This window comes from Brachyhypopomus gauderio, chromosome 6, assembly GCF_052324685.1.
Source record: "Brachyhypopomus gauderio isolate BG-103 chromosome 6, BGAUD_0.2, whole genome shotgun sequence".
Lineage (NCBI taxonomy): Eukaryota > Metazoa > Chordata > Actinopteri > Gymnotiformes > Hypopomidae > Brachyhypopomus > Brachyhypopomus gauderio.
Window position 1 is genome coordinate 28,192,409 of NC_135216.1, and position 26,102 is coordinate 28,218,510.

Sequence of the window (26,102 nt, forward strand, 5' to 3'; positions counted from 1 at the left end):
GGTCCCAGAGGCGGTCTCAGAGCTCTGTGTCAGTCCGGAATCAGTGACCAATGGAGATTGCAGAGGAACGCCTTCATCTAAGACCCTCCCACACGTGAAATGTGTTCCAAAAGTCAGAAGCAAAAAACGAACCAGAAGCAAAGAGAGATTCCAGAAGCAAAAGACCTTACTGGGAAAATCCAAAAAAACAAAAACAATGGAACCAAAAACTTGTCAAAATGCAAACGAAAATAAGTTTCAAATAACCAATTATATAAAAAATATATACTTTTGATATATTTTTTCTGTTTTGCATTCATAACATATACTTTCTGCTCTTGGATTTACTTTTGCTTTTGTGGAACTATTGAAACAAAAATCACTCCATACACACGCATTTGACCATTTTCACACGCTCTCATGCCACACTTCCGATATCTCACGCCGAAAAAAAATATCCAGTTTATTTACCTCAGATCCACATATATGATTCAATACGTTACCAGTACGCTAGCTCTGGCGCCATCCACCGGCGATATAACACTGAATCTGTGTCCATTTTACGTTCGCCACCCCCCCCCAACCCCCCCCGCTCAACAACTTTCGTTCGCCACCGCCACCCCCCCCCGCTCAACAAAATACACTCGCCACCGGCTCCAGGTTAAAATCTCACTCCAAGCGAACGTCAAAAGTTGGCAACCCTGCTGTAGCCTAGTTATTTCACAGAGACTATTCTGTAAAAAACACTTAAAACCTTCACTATAAATCTGAAATCAAAGGTATATTATGTTAATAAGTTATTAATGAAATGGTTTATTATTAATCATATTGCTAAAAGAAATAAAAGTAGGCATATAACGTTTAACGTTAATTGCTAGGATAATGCTAAAGACGACAACGTAGCTTAACTAGCCTACTAATCTGTTTAAAGTTAATGTTGGCTATGTGAAACGCTAAAGATTATAGTCAAGTTAACTTCTTTATGTTTATATAATGTAATTTGAGGGGGTTTTGTTTTCTTTAAATCCTTATAATGAAGTACACTTGAGTGGACAGATAAATATTTCTTTATCAAATAAAGATAGAATATATATATTTTCAAACCTTGCTTTCATCATTATGATGTATAAAACACTCAGAAAAAAATCCTGACTGAGTAGTGTAAGGGGCAGGGAGTGTGAAATAAAATGGAAGCGATCACACGTCAAGTCCCAACTCCCCCCCCCCCCCCCCCCCCCCCCCCCCGGTTACTCAGCTAGTTGCTTGCTGTGTGCGGATGCTTGAGACAACATTCTCTGCCTCTCGTGCCTGTGAGACATTTATCTAACGTATTTGATATTTTCAGACGTGCCCAAAATCTCACCGTGCGCACTCGCCTGAGAGATTTGGCGCCGTATACAGCATCGTATCAGCATTTCGTCACCAGCCAATTGGAAGCTCGCTTGGCGTCACATGACACTTCAGAGAGCTTCCAATTGGCTGGTGACGAAATGTTGCTGAGCCAAATTGCCTGAGGGACAAACACAACGCCGGTGTATAGGGGGGCGACCAGCAGGGGGCGCCGTGGCATGACAGGTGTTTTGTGAGTCTCCCCACAGCCTCCACAGTGTGGCTCAGCACACACTCTCCTCCCCACCCAGTACCACACTCATTCCACACCGTGTTGGACCCTCCAGGACTCGCACCACGCACTATCTTCCAAATAAGATCTCGACGGGGAGACCGCTTCTCCCTCGTACAAGCGAGCGTTTGCAGACTGTCAGGTAAGATGCTGCTGGGCTTGGTGTCAGAAGCAGCTCTAAGATCTAAATGTGATCAAAGAGATGTGTTCTTCATCAGAGGCTTTGACTTTTTCCTGAGCAATTCTGCGCTCCCTCCCGTCGGTGTGGAGGAAGAGCTAACAGTTTCTGAACAATTGCTAAAAGAATCAAATCACCACTTGGTAGGTGAAAGGCATTCTACAGTAAAATACAATTTTACTCACCTCCAACTGACGATCCCCAGAACGAGCACCCAGAAATGATGGGTAGCTCCTCGTCGGTGCAGTATGCGCCCCTCTCTGAGCAGCACACGCTCCCCACAAGCTCGGACAGCTACCCGGAAACAGACAACCAGAGTAAGATGTTTATAAGGAAGCGCGAGCTGATTAGCCAGCTAGCGAGAAACAGCTGTTAGGGCTGAGGAACGTGAGAGAGGACGCATGTGTGAGAGGATAAGAGGAACTAGTGAGTGTAGCACTTGAGGTGAGGTGGTGAATGTTAATAGAGCCAGAACACGTTATAATTTATTATATCATAACCCCCCCCCCCCCCCTCTATTCCACAAGTCACCTGACAGGAACAAGAAATGCGTATTCCTTACCTCAAGATGAACAGCGGACTAATCGTAAGACCAAATTTCTTTAATGTTTGATGACATTATAATTATAATTATGAGTACTTTCAGCATTGCTGTTATCAAAATGATTTCTTAAATCATACATATTCGTACTTAAATCGTACATATTAATTTTCAGTACATGCTAAAATCTCATTCATGCAATTATATGCTAAAAGCTCAGTTTGATGCTCATTTAAAAGGACAAATGGCTTTGCATTTTTAGAAAAAATACTATTTGCCTGCATTCATACTGTATTTGTGACACACACACACACACGGCTGGTGGGGGGCAGTCATGGCCTGGTGGTTAGGGAACTGGTCTTGTGACCAGAGGGTCGTGGGTTCGATTCCCAGAATTGAGGCCATGAGATATTTAAATATGGCACAATTATAAGCCTTCCATGCCATATAAGCATTTTAATAGCTGAGCCATAAATGTAGACAACGCAAAGATGTCCGCAAAGATGGCTATTGAAATTTGGCATATTAAAACTTAGGTTTCATGGCTCTGACCAATTAGCCAGATTTATTTGATCAGTGATTATTGGTCTGTGTGTGTGTGTGTGTGTGTGTGTTTGTTGGTGGGGGTGTGTAGCTGTGTATATGTTGGGTTTTCACAGGAAAAACATTGTCTTCACATTGTTCTGCCATGAAAGAAAACATCACGTTCGATTGTGCTGAAATTCACAACTCCAAAGGGTTCACATACCCGGTACCTTCTGATGTACCGCCTGCCAACAGAATCAACAAACACTGCATGCAGTCCTGGTACAATCAGGTGAAGTTTTTGTCTCATATCTAAGAACCATTGAATAGACAGTATATGAACTTCAGGGCTGTTGATCAGACTGCCTATATACAGTATGTGAACCTCAGGGTTAGGGTTAGGTTATATTAATTTATAATATATGATCTTCAGGACTGTTCATCAGACTACTTATTAACAGTAGATCTGAATAATGCTTCTTATCGGTCTATTTTCCAATGTATATCTTTTAAACATATATTGTGGTCATATCCTCCCCGCTTTATATGTCCTGGAAATGAGACCTGCACATCATTTAGTCATGAATAACATCATGAATAACATCTTGAGGAACATCATGAGGAACATTATGAAGAACATCTCACATTAGTCAGGTGTTTATGCTATGCTGTGTGTTGCTGTGTAGGACAGTAATCTGTTGGCAGAAGGAGGGAATTTTGTACCAAACGATGAGGTTTGGGATCCCCTGGTCACTGCCGTTACACCAGATAACCTAACAACTTCTAGATGTGTGGATGGGATCTTCTACATTATGGAATGTCATGAGTTTCAGGTACGTTATAAAAAAATGGTCAAAATTTAGTTTTTTTTAAACTTATTTGTTTCTTTGAAAATGAATTTTTTAATTGTATGATTATCCTCTTCATTTTCAGTACAAACACACAGTGACATACCATGGTAAGAACATACATTTTCTAACTTGTTACGTTTACCAGATTTCTGTGTCAGTCATCAGTGCATACAGGATTTAGAAGTGTACAGTACAAAACTGGATTTGCAGTGTTAGTGAGATGGCTTTGTGATCCACGGTAACAAACCAAAAACAGTTCTGCACACATAAGCAATATTTACCATAATCAGGTGTGTAGGGTCAAGGACAGGACACACAGGACACAACCACCCACAGACTTACTGCTGCTTTTAATGCTTATGGGAAATGTGACATATTTTGTCAATTGTGATTTTTACACCCCAATCGAAATTTGTCCTCCGCTTTTAACCCATCTGTGCAGTCAGAACACACACACACACACTAGTGATTACTAGGGGGCTGTGGATCACACGTGCCCAGAGCGGTGGGCAGCCCTAGCCCGGCGCCCGGGGAGCAGTTGGGGTTAGGTGCCTTGCTCAAGAGCACCTCAGTCATGGCCTCAGGTCTGGGAATCGAACCCACTACCTTCCGGTCACAAGACCAGTTCCCTAACTGCCAGGCCATGACTGCCCTTAAACAACCTCTAATGAGCAATAGATGTTAGTTCAGTGTTTCTGGTGTGTTATGTAATAAATTACAGGGAAGCATGTGTGTGTTTTTGTTTAGCTATGAATGACACCATTCCAGCCCATGAAGAACTTGGTGAGAAACTAAAGATTTCTTTGTCTTTGTTTTGATGTAGTAGAAGATCTGAGTGTTCTGACAGAATTTATTTTAAAAGTTTAATCGTTTGTTAATTTCAGAGCATCTCGGGTACTGGCTGCATCTGTTGCTGTTGGTAATAGCAGTGGTGCTTCTGATCCTGATGCTGACTGTGTGCTACTGTAATAGACAGTGGATCAGAGATAAGTAAGTACTCAATCCTGAACTGCTGCACCCCTGGTGTCGGCCACTGGGTGGTGCTGTTGACCAATCATCTTTACTCAGAGTTTCACACTGACGGCTCCAGTTGGCTCTTACCAGCACTGTTGCACGTCAGCCGTGAGGGAGATTTTTGGTTAGCGGTTCTGTCTTCATTTTTCTCAGAACGAGATAATTAAAGTTTTTTGTTGCACTGAGGATCTACTGAGGCAGGGTGTTGGGCAAGATTTACAGAGTTCTTCTGCGCAGGCTTGGGTGAAAAATGTGTGTCATTTCTCCACTGTAGGGTGTGTGGAGTGTAAACATACGCGTGACTATGGGAGACAGAACATGAAGAGGAAGGAGAAACTGAGGATGACTACTGATCAATGAGACTGCTGATCAGTGAGACTGCTGATCAGTGAGACTGCTGATCAATGAGACTGCTGACAATCAAAACCATCAGTATGTTTTAGAGACAGAGAGCAGACACTATGCACTATACGCTTTTTATTCATTTTTATTTATATTGTCATTATTGCCCATGCAGTGGATTAGGAGACTGATGGTGTGCTATTTTGGGGGTGATGACTGACACCTCAATTACAATCAATCCATAAATAATTTGAAGACAAAGAATGATTTAATCCCCAACAAATCCCTCCATACATTACAACTTTAGTCAAGTCAAGTCAAGTCAACTTTATTTATATAGCACTTTTTATAACACATGTCGTCACAATCGTATGGGTCCAGATCTCTAATGAGCAAGCCAAAGAAAAAACTCCGGCATCAGTACATCTACCAACAGGCCAGACCATCTCCCAGGTGCTTGTAGGTGCTCACATGCAATCGTCTTAGGTAGAAGCATGCAAAAAATATATTAAATATGGTTTAAACCATTGATTTAAACATACATGCTCACGTGCCAGTGATGAGCATGTGGCTCCGGCAGGCTAGTCTATAGCAGCATAACTAAAGTCATTGTCACAACTACGAGAAAAAAGCATGGACCAGTGTCTCTGCATCAGCTAACGAAAGTAAATGTCTCAGGTTTAGTCACAGCTTTAGTCCCGTATCCATGTAAAACAAACGTTGTTACATTGAACCTAAAACAGGGACTGTGAGTATTTGCACTAGGCTGCAGTGTAGTCTGGGGGAACCTCCCTGTAGGGTCTTAGCTGCTAGCCCTGACCTTGCCTCTGTGCCAATATGCTATTAACTATGCACTTCAGACACACCACATTTACATTTACATATATATTTACATTTACATATACATTTACATTTTTGACTGGACTCTTTTTGATATAAATGATACAAGCACTTCTAAAAGCATTCAGCAATGCTCAACACAACCAATCGTTGCCACAGCGATGAGGACAGAAGAGAATGTTAAAACATACGGTGTGTGGGCTATTAACCAATGAGAAAGCTTCAATGTTAAAGCACATTTGCACGTTTATTCATTAATAAAGTTGCCACACAGGTTTGTGTCGTGTATTTCATGCTGCTGGAGGCGTTGCTACAGAGTAACTAAGGGCCCCATGATGTGGTGGGTGGGAATTTTATTGCCATCTTGCACTAATGACTTATTCTTTCACGTCTTCACCTTTACATTATGAAAATGGAGCTCACATTAAATGTGGAGTAGCTAATAACAGGTGCAGACGCACCTTCAGGTGGGGCCTCGAGTGATCAGAGGAAGGTTCCACCGTCAAACGTCACGCGTGGGACTGGTGTGTTTTGCAGTGTACAGTACACATTTTTAGTGTGAAATGTGGTGGGGTAGATCGCAGGACATTAAAAAGTAGTGGATGAATGTCAGGCTATTGTCCATCTGCACTGACAGTTGTCTTTTGATTGACATACAGGGTAGCCAATCTGACATCTGAACTTCTGACAACCTACATTAACTTGTTCAGTTACCTTGCAGCGTAGCTAGCCTCCAATTTATTTAAACTAAATACAACAAAGGGTATAAACTGAGTGCCGTAGCTGGTCCGAGTAAGAAGCCTAAAACCTGCCACTTCATACAGAATGGGAGGAGGATTTGTTTCACTATGTCATATTCACTATATTTCACTATGTCATATTCACTACATTTCACGGTCATATTCACTATGTCATATTCACTATATTTCACTATGTCTATGTCATATTCACTATGTTTTACTATGTCATATTCACTATATTTCACTATGTCATATTCACTATATTTCACTATGCCGTATTCACTATATTTCACTGTGTCATATTCACAATATTTCACGTCATATTCACTATATTTCACAATGTTGTATTCACTATATTTCACAGTGTCGTATTCACTATATTTCACTGTCATATTCACTCTTTCACTCTTATTCACTATATTTCACTATCATATTCACTATGTCATAATCACTATATTTCACTATGTCATATTCACTATGTCATATTCACTATATTTCACTGTCGTATTCACTATATTTCACTGTCATATTCAGTATAGTTCAATATGTCATATTCACTATATTTCACTGTCATATTCAGTATAGTTCACTATGTCATATTCACTATATTTCACTATGTCTGTCATATTCACTATATTTCACTGTCATATTCACTATATTTCAGTGTCGTATTCACTATATTTCACTGTGTCATATTCACTGTTTCACTATGCCATATTCACTATTTTTCACTGTATGTCATATTCACTATATTTCACTATGTCGTATTCACTATATTTCACTGTGTCATATTCACTGTTTCACTGTCATATTCACTATATTTCACTATGTCATTCACTATGTCATATTCACTATATTTCACTGTCGTATTCACTATATTTCACTGTCATATTCAGTATAGTTCACTATGTCATATTCACTATATTTCACTGTCATATTCAGTATAGTGCACTGTCATATTCACTATATTTCACTGTCATATTCACTATATTTCACTATGTCATATTCACTATATTTCACTATGTCGTATTCACTATATTTCACTGTGTCATATTCACTATATTTCACTGTGTCATATTCACTATATTTCACTGTCATATTCACTATATTTCACTATGTTGTATTCACTGTTTCACTATGTCATATTCACTATGTTTCAATATGTCTGTCATATTCACTATATTTCACTATGTCGTAGTCACTATGTTTCACTATGTCATATTCACTATATTTCACTGTCATATTCACTATATTTCACTGTCATATTCACTATATTTCACTGTCATATTCACTATGTTTCACTGTCATATTCACTATATTTCACTATGTCTATGTCATATTCACTATATTTCACTATGTCGTATTTACTATATTTCACTGTCATATTCACTATATTTCACTGTCATAATCGCTATATTTCACTACGTCATATTCACTATATTTCACTGTCGTATTCACTGTTTCACTATGTCATATTCACTATATTTCACTATGTCTATGTCATATTCACTATATTTCACTATGTCGTATTCACTATATTTCACGGTCATATTCACTATATTTCACTATGTCATAGTCACTATGCTTCACTGTCAAATTCACTATATTTCACTGTCATATTCACTATATTTCACTGTGTCGTATTCACTATATTTCACAATGTCGTATTGACTAAATTTCAGTGTCATATTCACTATATTTTACTGTGTCATATTCACTATATTTCACTATGTCTATGTCATATTCACTATATTTCACTATGTCATATTCACTGTTTCACTATGTCATATTCACCATATTTCACTATGTCATATTCACTATTTCACTATGTCATATTCACTATATTTCACTATGCCGTATTCACTATATTTCACTGTGTCATATTCACAATATTTCACCATGTCATATTCACTATATTTCACTGTCGTATTCACTATATTTTACTGTGTCATATTCAGTATCTTTCACTGTCATATTCACTGTTTCACTGTCGTATTCACTATATTTCACCATGTCATATTCACTATATTTCACTATGTTGTATTCACTGTTTCACTATGTCATATTCATTATATTTCACAATGTCGTATTCACTGTTTCACTATGTCATATTCTCTATATTTCACTATGTCATATTCACTATATTTCAATGTCGTATTCACTATATTTCACTATGTCATATTCTCTGTTTCACTATGTCATTCACTATATTTCACTATGTCTATGTCATATTCACTATATTTCACTGTCATATTCACTGTTTCACTATGTAATATTCACTGTTTCACTGTGTCATTTTCACTATATTTCACTATGTCGTATTCACTATGTTTCACTATTTCATGTTCACTATATTTCACTAAGTCTGTCATATTCACTATATTTCAGTTATGACATTTTTCGAATGTTTCACTGTCATATTCACTATATTTCACTGTCATATTCACTGTTTCACTGTCATATTCACTATGTTTCACTGTCATATTCACTATATTTCACTATGTCTATGTCATATTCACTATATTTCACTATGTCATATTCACCATATTTCACTATGTCATATTCACTGTTTCACTGTCATATTCACTGTTTCACTGTCATATTCACTATATTTCACCGTGTCATATTCACTATATTTCAGTGTCGTATTCACTATATTTCACTGTGTCATATTCACTATATTTCACTATGTCATATTCACTATATTTTACTGTGTCATATTCACTATATTTCACTGTCATATTCACTGTTTCACTGTCATATTCACTATATTTCACTGTGTCATATTCACTATATTTCACTGTCATTCACTGTTTCACTATGTCATATTCACTATGTTTCACTGTCATATTCACTATATTTCACTATGTCTATGTCATATTCACTATATTTCACTATGTCATATTCACCATATTTCACTATGTCATATTCACTGTTTCACTGTCATATTCACTATGTTTCACTGTCATATTCACTATATTTCACCGTGTCATATTCACTATATTTCAGTGTCGTATTCACTATATTTCACTGTGTCATATTCACTATATTTCACTATGTCATATTCACTATATTTTACTGTGTCATATTCACTATATTTCACTGTCATATTCACTGTTTCACTGTCATATTCACTATATTTCACTGTGTCATATTCACTATATTTCACTATCATATTCACTATGTCATATTCACAATATTTCACTATGTCATATTCACTATATTTCACTGTCGTATTCACTATATTTCACTGTCATATTCAGTATAGTTCACTATGTCATATTCACTATATTTCACTGTCATATTCAGTATAGTTCACTATGTCATATTCACTATATTTCACAATGTCTGTCATATTCACTATATTTCACTGTCATATTCACTGTTTTACTATGTCATATTCACTATATTTCACTATGTCGTATTCACTATATTTCACTGTGTCATATTCACTATATTTCACTATGTCATATTCACTGTTTCACTGTCATATTCACTATATTTCACTGTTGTATTCACTGTCTCACTATGTCAAATTCACTATATTTCACTGTGTCATATTCACTGTTTCACTGTCATATTCACTATATTTCACTGTGTCGTATTCACTATATTTCATAATGTCGTATTCACTATATTTCACTGTGTCATATTCACTATTTTTCACTGTATGTCATATTCATTATATTTCACTGTGTCATATTCACTATATTTCACTGTCATATTCACTGTTTCACTGTCATATTCACTATATTTCACTATCATATTCACTATGTCATATTCACTATATTTCACTATGTCATATTCACTATATTTCACTGTCGTATTCACTATATTTCACTGTCATATTCAGTATAGTTCACTATGTCATATTCACTATATTTCACTATGTCTGTCATATTCACTATATTTCACTGTCATATTCATATTCACTATATTTCACTATGTTGTATTCACTGTTTCACTATGTCATATTCACTATATTTCACTGTCATATTCACTGTTTCACTATGTCATATTCACTATATTTCACAATGTCGTATTCACTATATTTCAGTGTCGTATTCACTATATTTCACTGTGTCATATTCACTATGTTTCACTATGTCATATTCACTATTTTTCACTGTATGTCATATTCACTATATTTCACTATGTCGTATTCACTATATTTCACTGTGTCATATTCACTATATTTCACTGTCATATTCACTGTTTCACTGTCATATTCACTATATTTCACTATCATATTCACTATGTCATATTCACTATATTTCACTGTCATATTCACTATATTTCACTGTCGTATTCACTATATTTCACTGTCATATTCAGTATAGTTCACTATGTCATATTCACTATATTTCACTATGTCTGTCATATTCACTATATTTCACTGTCATATTCACTATGTTTTACTATGTCATATTCACTATATTTCACTATGTCGTATTCACTATATTTCACTGTGTCATATTCACTATATTTCACTGTCATATTCACTGTTTCACTGTCATATTCACTATATTTCACTATGTTGTATTCACTGTTTCACTATGTCATATTCACTATGTTTCACTATGTCATATTCACTATATTTCACTGTCATATTCACTGTTTCACTATGTCATATTCACTATATTTCACTATGTCATATTCATTATATTTCACTATGTCATATTCACTATATTTCACTATGTCGTATTCTAAGCCACCGAAGCATCATTTTGGCTGAGTCACTTAATTATTAAGCACAAGAAGTCCTTCCAATACAGAGAGATGATATAAGAGGTATTTGTTGAAGCCGCTGATTCCTTGTTCCAAAACAAATCTGAAATATTATCTTCAATCAAAGCTCTCCAGCTATCGAGGAATACAGTCACACAGCACTCTGAAGGCATGACCGAGGATTTGACCCAGCAACTTTGGAAGGACATTGTGGACTGCGAGTGTTTCTCGCTACAATTTGCGATACTTTAAAATACTTTATAAATATAAATAAATGAAATACTGTATTTGTCCTAATAGGAAAATGAAAGAATACACAATATTAAATAGCAATAATAATAACTTAAATAATGATAATATAGAAGAAATAAATTTGTTTTGCATTTTTATAGTAGGTAGATAATTTTGACTTGGTCATCTTATAAGTAGCTCGCAAGCTGAAAAGGTGTGGGCCCCTGATATAGAGGCACCTGAGGAATTGTTTCACCACTAGATGTCAGTAAAGCACCACACTCTGACAGTCAAACGGGCTGTGTGCGAGGATGGCGCCCCTCCTGTGTGGACTTGTGCACCACTACGAGACCCAGCCAAGACATTCTGAATGGTGTGCAGCTCTATACAACTGGGGCCGAAACACACTGGAAACATCAAACACACTAGCAACATTAAACGTCATTAAACGCATCACATCACACATACTAGTATCATTATACCTCAACACATCACATCAAATAGACTGGAATAATTATACATCATTATACACGGACATCAAGTAGACTCCAATCATTATGCATCACACGTCTCTCTCTCTCTCTCTCTCTCTCTCACACACACACACACACACACAGAGGGAAGACTGTCCATCATAGAACAGGTCAGAAAGTCACAGAAGACAAACGTCTGAGGCAATACCAATTACCAGCAGGTTTAGCGCAAGTCTTTGAAAACAGTGTCCTTTGTGAAGCAATTAATTAGGATGAGGCCTCCCGATGGAGAACAGTCTAACAAGCCCTGATAAGCTCACACGGCCTCCCTCTGGTGGCCACTAACTGGCATTGCAAGTCACCCTTTACGCTGTAATCTTTGAAATCCCATATAAATGTGTTTTTATGTAACTAGGAAGCCAACCCCAAAATGAAATTTATACACTTGTATACTGGTTTAAAAGCTTTTAAGTGACAGACTCAAGACTATATTTAAGACTTTATTTTCATCACCTTATGTGAATGTGATGAGAAAGTTGTTAAAAGGTTTGTTTAAAATTTGAAACTTTTACAAGGATATAAGATACAGTCAGCTACAAATTCAGCTACAGTGCTGGTTAAGGTCTCTGCATACAGTCAGTTACACTGTAGATATAAGATTTACGCTCCTCACCTACCAGTGTATCTATGGAAACGCTCCTCCATACCTGAAAGACCTTCTCACACCACAAATCTCCTCACGATCTCTCCGTTCTAAAACCTTCTAAAAAGAGTCTTATATAACATTTCCCCATACAGTCAACTACAGTTAATTACAGTCAGCTAATGTTATCTAATGTTTCCCCATACAGTCAACTACAGTTAATTACAGTTAGTTACAGTGCTATCTAATGTTTCCCCATGTGAGGGACGCACAGTCTCATCAGAGAGGAGGATTACAGTGGTCACTGTTGTGATTTTGGGTTTTTGCTTAGCACTAGCATTAGCAACAATATATTTTGCTTACCATTAACATAATATAATTGAATATAGCTGCTGCATTAGATGTGTTTAAGCTGTGAACCCTAAGAAGGGCCTTGGGAAATCATGATGTGTGAGGAGTTTCAAAGGGAAGATGACCCAGTCAACAGGAAGTTGAGGACCGCAGTGTTAGACTGATAAAGGAGAAGTACAACATACCGGTGTATGACAGCATCCCTTTAGAACAGATATTCTAATATGTTGAAACAAATGGAAAAGTCATGTCTGCTTGAACAGCAAAATCATGTTTGCTCGAACAACAACACCATGTAAGGTATAGAAGAAGATCTAAGTGTTTGGGGGCGGAGAAATCGTATATAAAGACGACATGTACAAACACTTGTTGGGTCTCTCTGATGTAAATGTTAGGATGTGAGATCCCCAGAGATATCTCTGTTTTACTAAAGGCCTTTTTGGTATTGCTATAATTTTGGTATGGTTGTTCCTGCTATCTCTTTCCCATCAAACGAACGCGCTGGGCTAAGGGTGAACCTACTGATCTGCGTTTACCCTCAATAAATGCCCTTACCCTATAAAAACACTACACTATAAAAATGGGCACATGATTAGTCAGCATGAAAAGAAACACGGATTACTGTTGCTAAAAACACAACTCAGCGTGACATCGCCTTTATGATCGCCAGCTAAAGTGAATACTGCAGCACGTCATGAACATAATTAGGTTAGTTAGCTAAGATATCTAACCTAACTAGCGCTTACTGACAGCTAAAGCTGGTGTGTCTTCTGTGTGTTATATTTATAACTTACATTGATGTAATGTAAGTTGATGTAATCCTTCCTCACCCTCACCGCCACGATCACTCGATGTTGAAGGTGTGGAAGATATGGTCAGATAAAGTGTTGGTTAATGTCTCCATATATGGTCAGATACAGTGTTGGTTAATGTCTCCATATATGGTCAGATACAGTGTTGGTTAATATCTCCATATATGGTCAGATACAGTGTTGGTTAATGTCTCCCCGTAAGACCACTGTCCTCATTTTACTGTTGGAAGTCTCAGTAAAAGAACATAAGGTGTCTTCCCCACTGTCTAAACTTACATGTATTTTTAAATGTATGTTTCATCCTTACAACATGCAAACAAAAAGACAACAAATTAAAACCATGTTTTACAAATAACTGAATAGGTTCCGTTTTAGGATTTAAATTTGGGGCGTTTGGGCTTTTTCATGTATGATTCCCTATTAAATATCTGCCATGCTCACATCACATTTTTGAAGTGTTGTATACTATGGTCTACAGTAAAGAAGTGACCAGAGAGATCTCCCCCAGTTTCACAAGACTATATCTACATCGTTATTATCTGTATCTGAGAATCCTAAATTATGTTATCAGGTCTGTTCAGTGTGCCTGCTCCCAAATAACACCAGTTCAGTCCAGCAACCAGAATCAAACACCACATTTGAGAATGAAGTAAACAAGCTTATTTAATGGGATTAATGGTAATGACCATGGTAATAATTATAATAATGATAAGTAGTAATTAGTTTAATAATAATAACAACGTTAATGTCATAATAAATAGATTCTTTCATCTGAAGCATATAAGAAGCATACAGAAAAAAAAACATTAAAGGGTTGGAGTTCAGAGGTGGACAGGGCACAAGAAATAAACTAAAGGGTCAGAGTTCAAAGGTGGGTGGAGTACTAGAAATACATAACTAAAGGGTTGGAGTTCAGAGGTGGGAGGGGCATAAGAAATAAATAACTGTAAAGGGTTAGAGTTTACAGGTGGGCAGAGCACAAGAAATAATTAACACAAAAGGGTTAGAGTTCAGAGGTGGGCAGGGCACAATAAAGAAATCTTACCTTTCAATATACCAATTTACATTTTTAAAACATTTAGACTTTTATTTAACAGGAACATTTACAAAAAAGAGTAACCGTTTCTTTTAAAAACCCCCTTATAAATAAACTTTTTCAATATAGAACAAAATACAGGATTTTTGGGGCATAGCAGAGAGAAGAAAACACAGGTGGGCTGGTATTTACAGGTGCTGGAGTGGGGTCAGAGTTCACCAGGAATACAAACGGGATTATAGCACAGTAGAATCGGAGGGGGGTGCTCTCTCTCTCTCTCTTTCACCCTGAAAGTGTCATTTTATGTGGTTTTGTTCTCAGAAGGTCACTGAGTTGTCCACACACATACCTGCAGCTCCATTACCGTTATGTACTGTAACATAGCTGTAACATAGCTGTAACACAGCTGTAACACGGTTGTTACACAGCTGTAACATAGCTGTAACACAGCTGTATCATAGCTGTAACACAGCTGGAACATAGCCAAAATGTAGCTGTAACATATTGGGGGTCCAAAGGGTCAAATATACAAATTATTATACTAGCATTGGAATACATGTATATATATTCAGTAATGAATCCCCTTATGAAGTCATGAATCTCTTAATGAAGTCATGAATCCCCTTATGAAGGTCCTGAATCCCATAATGAAGTCATGAATCCCCTAATGAAGTCCTGAATCTCTTAATGAAGTCATGAATCCCCTTCTGAAGGTCCTGAATCCCATAATGAAGTCATGAATCCCCTAATGAAGTCATGAATCCCCTAAAAAAGGTCATGAATCCCCTAATGAAGTCATGAATCCCACAATGAAGTCATGAATCCCCTAATAAAGGTCATGAGTCCCCCAATGAAGTCATGAATCCCCTAATGAAGGTCCTGAATCCCTTATTGAAGTCATGATTCCCTTAATAAAGGTCATGAATCCCCTAATGAAGTCATGAATCCCCCAATGAAGTCATGAATCCCCTAATGAAGTCATGAATCCCCCAATGAAGTCATGAATCCCCTAATGAAGCTCCACTTTTGAAGTACGTGTTTTTTTTTTGTCGGTTCTAAGAATAAATGTAACATAGGTGGTGACTTCATGTAGGCAGGTACCCATTACATCTACAATGAGATAGAAAAAGTAAATTGGGGAAAGATTCTATTCCAACTGAGAACAAGAGCAGCTTCAGTTGGACAGATGGAGAACATGTGATGTGTGAAGCTCCAGAAACAGCAGTCAACATCTGTAGGGCTGTAAGTGGCTCAGTGCCCTGGTGTGTAAACCAGCTTTACGGCCCTTACACTGCAGTGAAAACACTCATCTCACCGCTGCAGCAACCAGGTCACATACACACCTTGCATAAATGTAGTGGTCAGAGTGTGAGTCTGTATATGTGTGTGTGTGTGTGTGAGTGTGTGTGTGTGTGTGAGAGAGAGTGTGTGTGTGTATGTGTGAGTGAGTGTGTGTGTGTGTGTGAGAGAGAGTGTGTGTGTGTGTGTGAGAGTGTGTGTGTGTGTGAGTGAGAGTGTGTATGAGAGAGTGTGTATGTGTGAATGAGAGTGTGTGTGTGTGTGAGAGAGTGTGTGTGTGAGTGAGAGTGTGTGAGAAAGTGTGTGTGTGTGAGAGTGTATGTATGTGTGTGAGTGAGAGTGTGTGTGTGTGTGTGTGTGAGAGTGTGTGTGTGTGCATGTGTGTGAGAGAATGTGTGTGTGTGAGAGAGAGAGTGTGTGTGTGTGTGTGAGAGAGAGAGCGTGTGTGAGAGAGAGAGTGTATGTGTGTGAGAGAGAGAGAGAGCGTGTGTGTGAGAGAGAGAGTGTATGTGTGTGAGAGAGAGAGACTGTGTGTATGTGAGAGAGAGCGTGCATGTGTGTGTCTGTGTGTATGTGTGTGTGTCTGTGTATGTGTTTGTGTATGTGTGTGTGGGGAGGGCTGCATGCACCCACATTTCAATCCATTCCAACCTCTGCAACTCACGTAACAAATATTCATTATGTACACACACACACACACACACACACACACAGCGAATATTACTGATTCAACATCTATGAACTCATTCAAGAACCGAATCATTTAAAACACAGAATCACAGAGGGATGATCTATTACAAGTCGCTTCACCAAATAAAATTAATTTCTTTTTCTGTTTTTCACCCTTTACATATATCAAACCCCGATAAATATTTATATATAATTCATATATAATTCAGGTCTGACAAAAATGACCAAACAGCATCATAACAGTCAGTTGCATGTAATACGTTAGTGTTTGGAAGCATTTTCCTCTACAGATTTTAAACTATGTTTCTACCAGGTCAATCTACTATTCAGAAAAAGGAGGACTCATCACTAGACTAATTGTATTCTTAGTTTCTCTCGCTGGGCGTTGGCTCGGACGTTCCAACTGCAGCATGGACTTGTCGTCCAATCAGAAGCTCCCGCATGATGCTTGCTTGTCTTTCCGTCTCTCCTCGGACGTCGAGTCACGCTGGTTCTGCAGGACAGTAATAAACTCAGCCACCAGGTGGCACTGTAGGTGTACGGTTGTAGCACTGGAAGTGCTTGAGTGGTTGGTGCTGACGTCTTCAGCTTCATTCACATCTGCAGCCCCCCCCCCACCCCCCACTGCAGTAACACCACAGGAAGTGAAGTGTCTAGTGAGTTGACGAACACGTAAAGAGTCATGACATCATCAACAGGAAGTGGATCAATAGCTCCGCCTACTGAACGGCAAGGCTGGAAAACCGAAAGCAGAAAGAGAGGCGGTGACATTCCACAGGAAACGCATCAGTTGCAAGGCGGAGTGTGGCCAGTCAGAGCATGAGCTGGGTGAAGAGCTACAGGAAGTGGTCACCCATGCGGTTGCAGCGTTGGAGAAAAGTGCCTGATCATACTGATCTGACAGCAGCGTCACTGTTGCCCCTGCCTTGTGTGTGACGGTGTGGGGCAGGACCCGATCTGATCCCAGGTCAGTGGAAACAAGGCCGACGTCCACCTCAGTGTCTAGTGACTCTACATTCAGGCAATGCCACAGCAGCGAGACCACAGGACAGAGTGACATCACAGCACAGGAGTGGACCAACCACAGGAAGCAGGATTATTCACACAAGGCCTCAGAACTCCACCCCTCCTCTGAACTCTCACATCTCCTCTTCTCATTGGTGGATGATGATGTAGGTGGGGCTTAAGAAAGAGGTGTGGCTGACCTAGGTGGTCTCCCAGCAAGACATTTATAATAGTAAATCTTATTCAAATCATATATATATATATATATATATATATATATATATATATATATATATATATATATATATATATATATATATATATATACACACACATACACACACTTTAAAATGTTTATAGACCTGAAACACTTCTTGTTATCTCTGTGCCAACCCCAACCAACACTGAGAATGTCTAGAAAAATAAAAATGTTTTGTGAAAATGGACCATCATGTCTTTTCCTATTTCTTCTCTTTATGTCCTTTTTCTCTTTTGCTCTCTCCCTCACACACTCACACACACCCAACAACACCCACACCACACAGTAAGGCTCTTCCTCAACTCTCTTCCCAACTCCTCTGTCTGTGGTGGTGTGTCTGGCGTCTGCTGAGCTCCTCGTCGTCTGGTCATGTGACGGTGGTACTGCAGCTCTGAGCTCTTCCTCTCACCTGCTATTTACTGAAAAAAAGGACAAAACCACATGTGGTCAGCACTGGTGATCTGACTACAGTAACACACGTGGTCAGCACTGGTGATCTGACTACAGTAACACACGTGTGGTCAGACCTGGTGATCTGACTACAGTAACACGTGATGTCAGCACTGGTGATCTGACTACAGTAACACACGTGAGGTCAGCACTGGTGATCTGACTACAGTAACACGTGATGTCAGCACTGGTGATCTGACTGCAGTAACACACATGATGTCAGCACTGGTGATCTGACTGCAGTAACACACGTGATGTCAGCACTGGTGATCTGACTACAGTAACACACGTGATGTCAGCACTGGTGATCTGACTACAGTAACACACATGATGTCAGCACTGGTGATCTGACTGCAGTAACACACGTGGTCAGCACTGGTGATCTGACTACAGTAAAACACGTGGTCAGCACTGGTGATCTGACTACAGTAACACACGTGATGTCAGCACTGGTGATCTGACTGCAGTAACACACGTGATGTCAGCACTGGTGATCTGACTACAGTAACACACGTGATGTCAGCACTGGTGATCTGACTACAGTAACACACGTGGTCAGCACTGGTGATCTGACTACAGTAAAACACGTGGTCAGCACTGGTGATCTGACTACAGTAACACACGTGATGTCAGCACTGGTGATCTGACTGCAGTAACACACGTGATGTCAGCACTGGTGATCTGACTACAGTAACACACGTGAGGTCAGCACTGGTGATCTGACTGCAGTAACACACGTGATGTCAGCACTGGTGATCTGACTACAGTAACACGTGATGTCAGCACTGGTGATCTGACTACAGTAACACACATGATGTCAGCACTGGTGATCTGACTGCAGTAACACACGTGATGTCAGCACTGGTGATCTGACTGCAGTAACACATGTGAGGTCAGCACTGGTGATCTGACTGCAGTAACACACGTGAGGTCAGCACTGGTGATCTGACTGCAGTAACACACGTGATGTCAGCACTGGCGATCTGACTACAGTAACACACGTGATGTCAGCACTGGCGATCTGACTGCAGTAACACACGTGATGTCAGCACTGGTGATCTGACTGCAGTAACACACGTGAGGTCAGCACTGGTGATCTGACTACAGTAACACACGTGATGTCAGCACTGGTGATCTGACTACAGTAACACACGTGATGTCAGCACTGGTGATCTGACTACAGTAACACACGTGATGTCAGCACTGGTGATCTGACTACAGTAACACACGTGATGTCAGCACTGGTGATCTGACTACAGTAACACGCGTGATGTCAGCACTGGTGATCTGACTACAGTAACACACATGATGTCAGCACTGGTGATCTGACTACAGTAACACACGTGATGTCAGCACTGGTGATCTGACTACAGTAACACGCGTGATGTCAGCACTGGTGATCTGACTACAGTAACACGCGTGATGTCAGCACTGGTGATCTGACTACAGTAACACACATGATGTCAGCACTGGTGATCTGACTACAGTAACACACGTGATGTCAGCACTGGTGATCTGACTACAGTAACACACGTGATGTCAGCACTGGTGATCTGACATGACTGCAGTAACAACCCATTTCACACTGACATTTATTTTCAGCATTAAATCCAGATAAAGGTTTAAAACTTAAAATAAATAAAAATGACAACTCTACAAACATTCTCTTAAATAAAAAAATTACATGTTCTGTAACAGCCATTAAAATTATTATATGAAATAATTCTCTTAAAGAAGAATTCAGCGTCTTCTCATATAGTGTGCCCCAGAATCCCGGTGGCCATTACTGGTCATTAAAGGTCTGATTTATTCTCTCCACTACACTTTAGTGCTTTACTCCTATGTGTAATGTGTCTGCTGCTAACAATGACCAGACAAAGGAAAACCTCTCCACACTTGTTTATCTTTCTCTCACTCTCTTCCTCTCTCCCTCTCTCATTCTCTCTATCCTTTTTCTCGTTCTCTCTCTCTCTCATTATTCATATGCAAAGCAGCCCACAGAATGACCCACAATGCCATGTGCTGCGTGGTGGTCATCAAGCCTGATCAGAGTGCTGTCCTCATGGAGGAACAGCCCTGAGAGGAGAAGAACGAACATGGAGGAGGAGAGAGATGTGAGGAGAGGAGAGAGATGAGGAAAGAGAGAGAGAGAGGGAGAGATGAGGAGAGAGGAGAGTCAGGAGAGAGAGACACGACTATTCTAAGCACACTTTCAGTAGTCTCTCTGTAAGTCTTAAGCTGGACATACACTGAAGAGGGTGATGATGATAATATAGAAGACAGCAGCACCGCAGATGTGTGGGCTTGGAGTGAACTCTCTGGGCTGGGGGTGAACCCTCTGGGCTGAGAGTGAACCCCCTGGTCTCGGAGTGAACCCTCTGGGCTGGGGGTGAACCCTTTGGGCTGGGAGTGGGAGATACTGTCACAAAGCTAGCTCACTAATGAGCTGCCCTCGTTAAGGACTCAGAGGCAGCTGTGTGCTGGGTTCTGGAGGAAAAGACGATCTCATTGTGCAGACCTCAGTGAAGTGGCTGGGAGCAGGTTGAACACTGAATCATTAAAGAGGGTTAATGATGCGTTCCTATAACCTTTTTATTCAGACATTTATTCAGAAACCAACCAGAGTTTTACTTTTATATGGGACATATATAAACATCAATTAATCAGGTGAACAAACAAATAAAAATATATAAAATGGTTTGCATATAATGTAATAATCGAATGGTTGAAAGTAAACTGTAGCTCTCAAGAAAAGAGGTGAATGTGTTTTTAGAATTAATACACTTGTCAGGAAGCACAGACATTTAATTACAGGAGAGCACACTGGCCCAGTGTGTGTGAGACCAGTGGCTACTCTCAACAACAAAACAACAACAACAAAAACATGAACAAACAACCAAAATAATTTTTTTAAAATGTACATTCGAAAGAATACAGTCCAGGGAGAGGGAGGAAGACTCTCCTGAAACAGAGTCCACCTGTTCACACACACACACACACACACACACACACACACACACACACACACACACACACACACACACACACACACACACACAAAACAGCTAATGCCAGTCTGCAAGGTCTTCAGCTACGCACACACACCTCCACGCACACATGATGGGGTTTTTGCTTGTGTTTGTTTATCTTTAATAGTGAAGTAAACAAGTTTGCCTGCATCACAGGGCTGAAGACCCAGAGTTTAAACATATATGAGCAGTTACAGGTGTCCTGATATGTTGACTATACAACAGATGCCGAGTCCATTAGGCCTATAAAACATCCTGCACACAGATTGTTTCATTTTACACCTACTATATACTTTAAACAAACAACAAGAAAAAAGCAGCAGGTGAAATTCCCCTGTTTGTTGGTTCATTGGACAGTAATCTGTACACAATCAAAAGCAGTAATCTGTAACAATAAGAAATTAAAACAACACAAAAATAATCTATAGTTTACATCAGGTTTCCACAGCTTTATACATAGCAGCCTTATAATAAACATTTGTAAATTGTAAATGTGTGCAGGAACTGTCCTACTGCAAAATGCTCAGAAGGGGGCGATGCAGAGCTGCCTTCTGTGAGTGACTATTGATCCTTGGTTTTGCTAGAAAATAACAGGTTTTTGCAAAATAAATAAAAGTAACAATATTTCCCTCCTACTAATAATCCATAAACTTGATAAAAAGGGTTATTGAGGATTTAAATATGTCTGTTTTTTGAGTGTGAGTAACAGAGTAACAGAAAAAACAGGAAGAAAAATAACACTGAAGAGCACTGGTAAAGCAGACTAAAGTAGTGCACACTAAAGTAGTGCACACTAAAATAGTGCACACTAAAGTAGCTGACACTAAAGTAGCGCACACTAAAGTAGTGCACACTAAAGTAGCTGACACTAAAGTAGCTGACACTAAAGTAGCGCACACTAAAGTAGCGCACACTAAAGTAGCTCACACTAAAGTAGCTCACACTAAAGTAGCGCACACTAAAGTAGTGCACACTAAAATAGTGCACACTAAAGTAGCTGACACTAAAGTAGCTGACACTAAAGTAGCGCACACTAAAGTAGTGCACACTAAAGTAGCTCACACTAAAGTAGCTCACACTAAAGGGGAACTCACAATCAGGTGTGCATGAATATGTGGTTTATGCAATCACTTCTCATTGGATATGAGATGAAATGATCAGAGATGCGTGCAGCCACAGTGCTGATCTCATCCAGACGTGTTCCTCTGCTCCCTGATGATCTAGATCACTACTGTGGTAGATCACATGCTGCACTAGCACGATACACATCACTCCATAACACAGAAGAGATCATTGGGGGAGTAAGAAGATACAAGGGTACTTCTGTGTGTGTGTGTGTGTGTGTCTATTCTCTTATCCAAGGAAAATTCAGGGAATTCACCAATCTTAGTAATGTACTGTGACAGTGGGGGGGGGGGGGGGGGGGGGGGGCAGCAAAGAGAGTGCGTGTAGTCTCTAAAGCTGTGTAGTCTGGGGTGATACCACTGAGTCTGTGTAGAAGTACATGAGAGAGTGCGTATTTAAAGCCCACCAACTCCACTGGTGAATGTGAGCATGGCCAGCAGGCATTTAAACCCGTCTGAAAACATCCATACAGACCCACAAACGCACAAAGGCCCAGGGAGGGGGGGGGGCAGCTCTTCTCTCTACAGACGCTACTCACAGAGAACGGGGAGAAATGATTCTCTCATTAAACCCAGCTAGAAAGGGGAAGAAGAGGCGGTGAACGAAGACTGAGCACAGTCCCAGCGCGGCTAGCTGAGTGTAGCACTGACAGGCTCACGGAGAGTCCCGCATTTACCCAGGAGTCTGTGCAGTCTGGCTCCCGAGACCGGAGAGGACGGTCTGGCACATCACTCAGAAGTTCCTACGCTGAGCACTTCTGCCCACTGACTGGCCAGTTAAGATTTAATGGCTAATTAAATCAGAAGCCAGGGTCTTGGGGGAGGGGCGGGCTGCCCGGCCTCTCATTGATTCAGTGTGTGTGTGTGTGTGTGTGTGTGTGTGTGTGTGTGTGTGTATGCATGTGTTTGCTGACCTAATGAGGTTTGATGTTTGATTAGAAGGGACTCCTGTATGTCTGCTGATTAGTGTATTTACACACACACACACACACACACACACACACACACACACACACACACACACACACACACACACACACACACACACAAGCTTGTGGTGTCAATCGAAAGTCTGATACTGACATAATGGCTAAAAGACCTGCAGGAAGATGCCAGTGGTACACAAAGTCATGACAAGGCAGAGAAATCTGACCCTTACTCGCAGGGGTCAATCTGTCAGTGCAAACCAGAGTGAGAGTTTGGCATATATACAGAAAGGGTATAAATATATAATCATATATAAGGATTATAAAGAACCTCCAGCTCAGGATGCATAGACAAAACTCTTTTGGGAATGTAATTTTTTTCATTTTAGCAAAACACACAGTACAATATCACACTATATTCTAACCTAAATTTTTAAAGGTAACTACTTATACTACATAAATATTGTATCTATGCATAAGATGGTAATGGAGTCAGGTTTGACATATGTTAGTGACACTACATGGGATGCAGGGTGTGTGTGTGTGTGTGCACGCTGTGGGAACGTCCATAGAAGGTTTTATAAATCATAAATAAAACCATTATTCCTCAGGGTCCAGGAGGACATCCAGACAGCAGTTGTACTTGGCAGTCCCAAGAGTGCACTAAATACATGTGTATACTACTTTAATAGTACACTAAATGCATGTGTATACTACTTTAATAGTGCACTAAATACATGTGTATACTACTTTAATAGTACACTAAATACATGTGTATACTACTTTAATAGTGCACTAAATACATGTGTATACTACTCTTAATAGTGCACTAAATACGTGTATACTACTCTTAATAGTGCACTAAATACGTGCATACAACTCTTAATAGTGCATTAAATACATGTGTATACTACTCTTAATAGTGCAATAAATAAATGTGTATACTAGTCTTAATAGTCCAATAAATACATGTGTATACTACTCTTAATAGTGCAATAAATACATGTATACTACTCTTAATAGTGCACTGAATACATGTAAACTATTCTTAATAGTCCAATGTGTATACTACTCTTAATAGTGCACTAAATACATGTGTATACTACTTTAATAGTGCACAAAATACATGTGTATACTACTCTTAATAGTGCACCAGTCATGTGCATACTACTCTTAGTAGTGCACTAAATACATGTGTATACTCTTAATTCGTCACTAAACACACATCACTACAACTCTTAATAGATGCCTAATCATGTGTATTTACTACTCTTAATAGTGCACTAGTCAAGTGTGTATCTTACTCTTAATAGTACATTAATCGTGTGTATTCTACTTTTAATAGTGCACTAGTCATGTGTGTATACCACTCCTAACAGTGCACTTATCATGTGTGTATACTACTTGTAATAGCGCACTAATCAAGTGTGTATACTACTTGTAATAGCGCACTAATCATGTGTATACTACTTGTAATAGTGCACTAATCATGTGTGTATACTACTTGTAATAGCGCTCTAATCACATGTATACTACTTGTAATAGTGCACTGATCAAGTGTGTATACTACTTGTAATAGCACACTAATCATGTGTATACTACTTGTAATAGTGCACTAATCATATGTGTATACTACTTGTAATAGTGCACTAATCATGTGTGTATACTACATATAATAGTGCACTAATCATGTGTGTATACTACTTGTAATAGCGCACTAATCATGTGTGTATACTACATGTAATAGTGCACTAATCATATGTGTATACTACTTGTAATAGTGCACTAATCATGTGTGTATACTACATATAATAGTGCACTAATCATGTGTGTATACTACTTGTAATAGCGCACTAATCATGTGTGTATACTACATGTAATAGTGCACTAATCATGTGTGTATACTACTTGTCATAGTGCACTAATCATGTGTGTATACTACATGTAATAGTGCACTAATCATCTGTGTATACTACTCTTCTTGTCTGACTGGCCTATGTTAATATGTGAGATGTACACTCATGTTGCAGGTGACGGTTCCTCTAAGGATTATGGGTAGTAGAACTGCTCTACTTCTCTTTCCATTTGTTTCACACCACATTTTTTGTTGTTGTTGCTATTGTCTTTTTTTTGTGTTTATCATGAGCTGGAAACACACACCCCTCACACACGCAAGATCTCACCACGGAGAGCAGGTGTGTGGTCACTCAGAGTGATGCAACACTGACCAAGTCACTGCTGTCTGGGTGAAATCCATGGTGGCTGCTAATGAAATGATGGGACTCATTATCCCAACACACGTCACCCGGGGAATATCTGGGCTGCTGTGTGTGTGTCCCGCCTTTCTGCCTTCTACTCCTTCATTTCTCCATTAAAGGATAAATACTCATTACATTGCTGCATTCATCCCAAAAT

The 26,102-nt window shown here is 39.3% G+C and overlaps 2 protein-coding genes across 2 annotated transcripts in view; one reads left to right on the forward strand and one right to left on the reverse strand.

Annotated features, from left to right (window-relative positions):
• Positions 1 to 1,235: 1,235 nt before the first annotated feature.
• rbfox3b (RNA binding fox-1 homolog 3b) overlaps positions 1,236 to 26,102 on the reverse strand; it is a 94,493-nt gene continuing 69,626 nt past the window's right edge. The window contains exons 12-13 of the mRNA XM_077007935.1: positions 1,964 to 2,072; positions 1,236 to 1,784 (exon numbers count right to left, since the gene is read on the reverse strand). Coding sequence (XP_076864050.1) covers positions 1,399 to 1,784; positions 1,964 to 2,072 — 495 coding nt within the window. The 3' untranslated portion in view covers positions 1,236 to 1,398. The remainder of the gene's footprint in view (positions 1,785 to 1,963; positions 2,073 to 26,102) is intronic.
• LOC143517587 (uncharacterized) lies at positions 1,365 to 6,151 on the forward strand. The gene is made up of 8 exons (XM_077010280.1): positions 1,365 to 1,742; positions 2,306 to 2,364; positions 2,954 to 3,136; positions 3,531 to 3,677; positions 3,778 to 3,802; positions 4,443 to 4,478; positions 4,580 to 4,685; positions 4,984 to 6,151. Exons 2-8 carry the CDS (start codon positions 2,326 to 2,328, stop codon positions 4,997 to 4,999), a joined length of 552 nt encoding a protein of 183 aa, XP_076866395.1. The 5' UTR covers positions 1,365 to 1,742; positions 2,306 to 2,325; the 3' UTR covers positions 5,000 to 6,151.

What these genes read in the sequence shown, in the direction of transcription:
- LOC143517587 (XM_077010280.1), top strand. Translation starts at nt 2,326, where the DNA reads ATGCGTATTCCTTACCTCAAGATGAACAGCGGACTAATC. An exon ending in TGCAGTCCTGGTACAATCAG is followed by an intron (nt 3,137 to 3,530) that starts GTGAAGTTTTTG and finishes GTTGCTGTGTAG; the next exon opens with GACAGTAATCTGTTGGCAGA. An exon ending in TGGAATGTCATGAGTTTCAG is followed by an intron (nt 3,678 to 3,777) that starts GTACGTTATAAA and finishes CTTCATTTTCAG; the next exon opens with TACAAACACACAGTGACATA.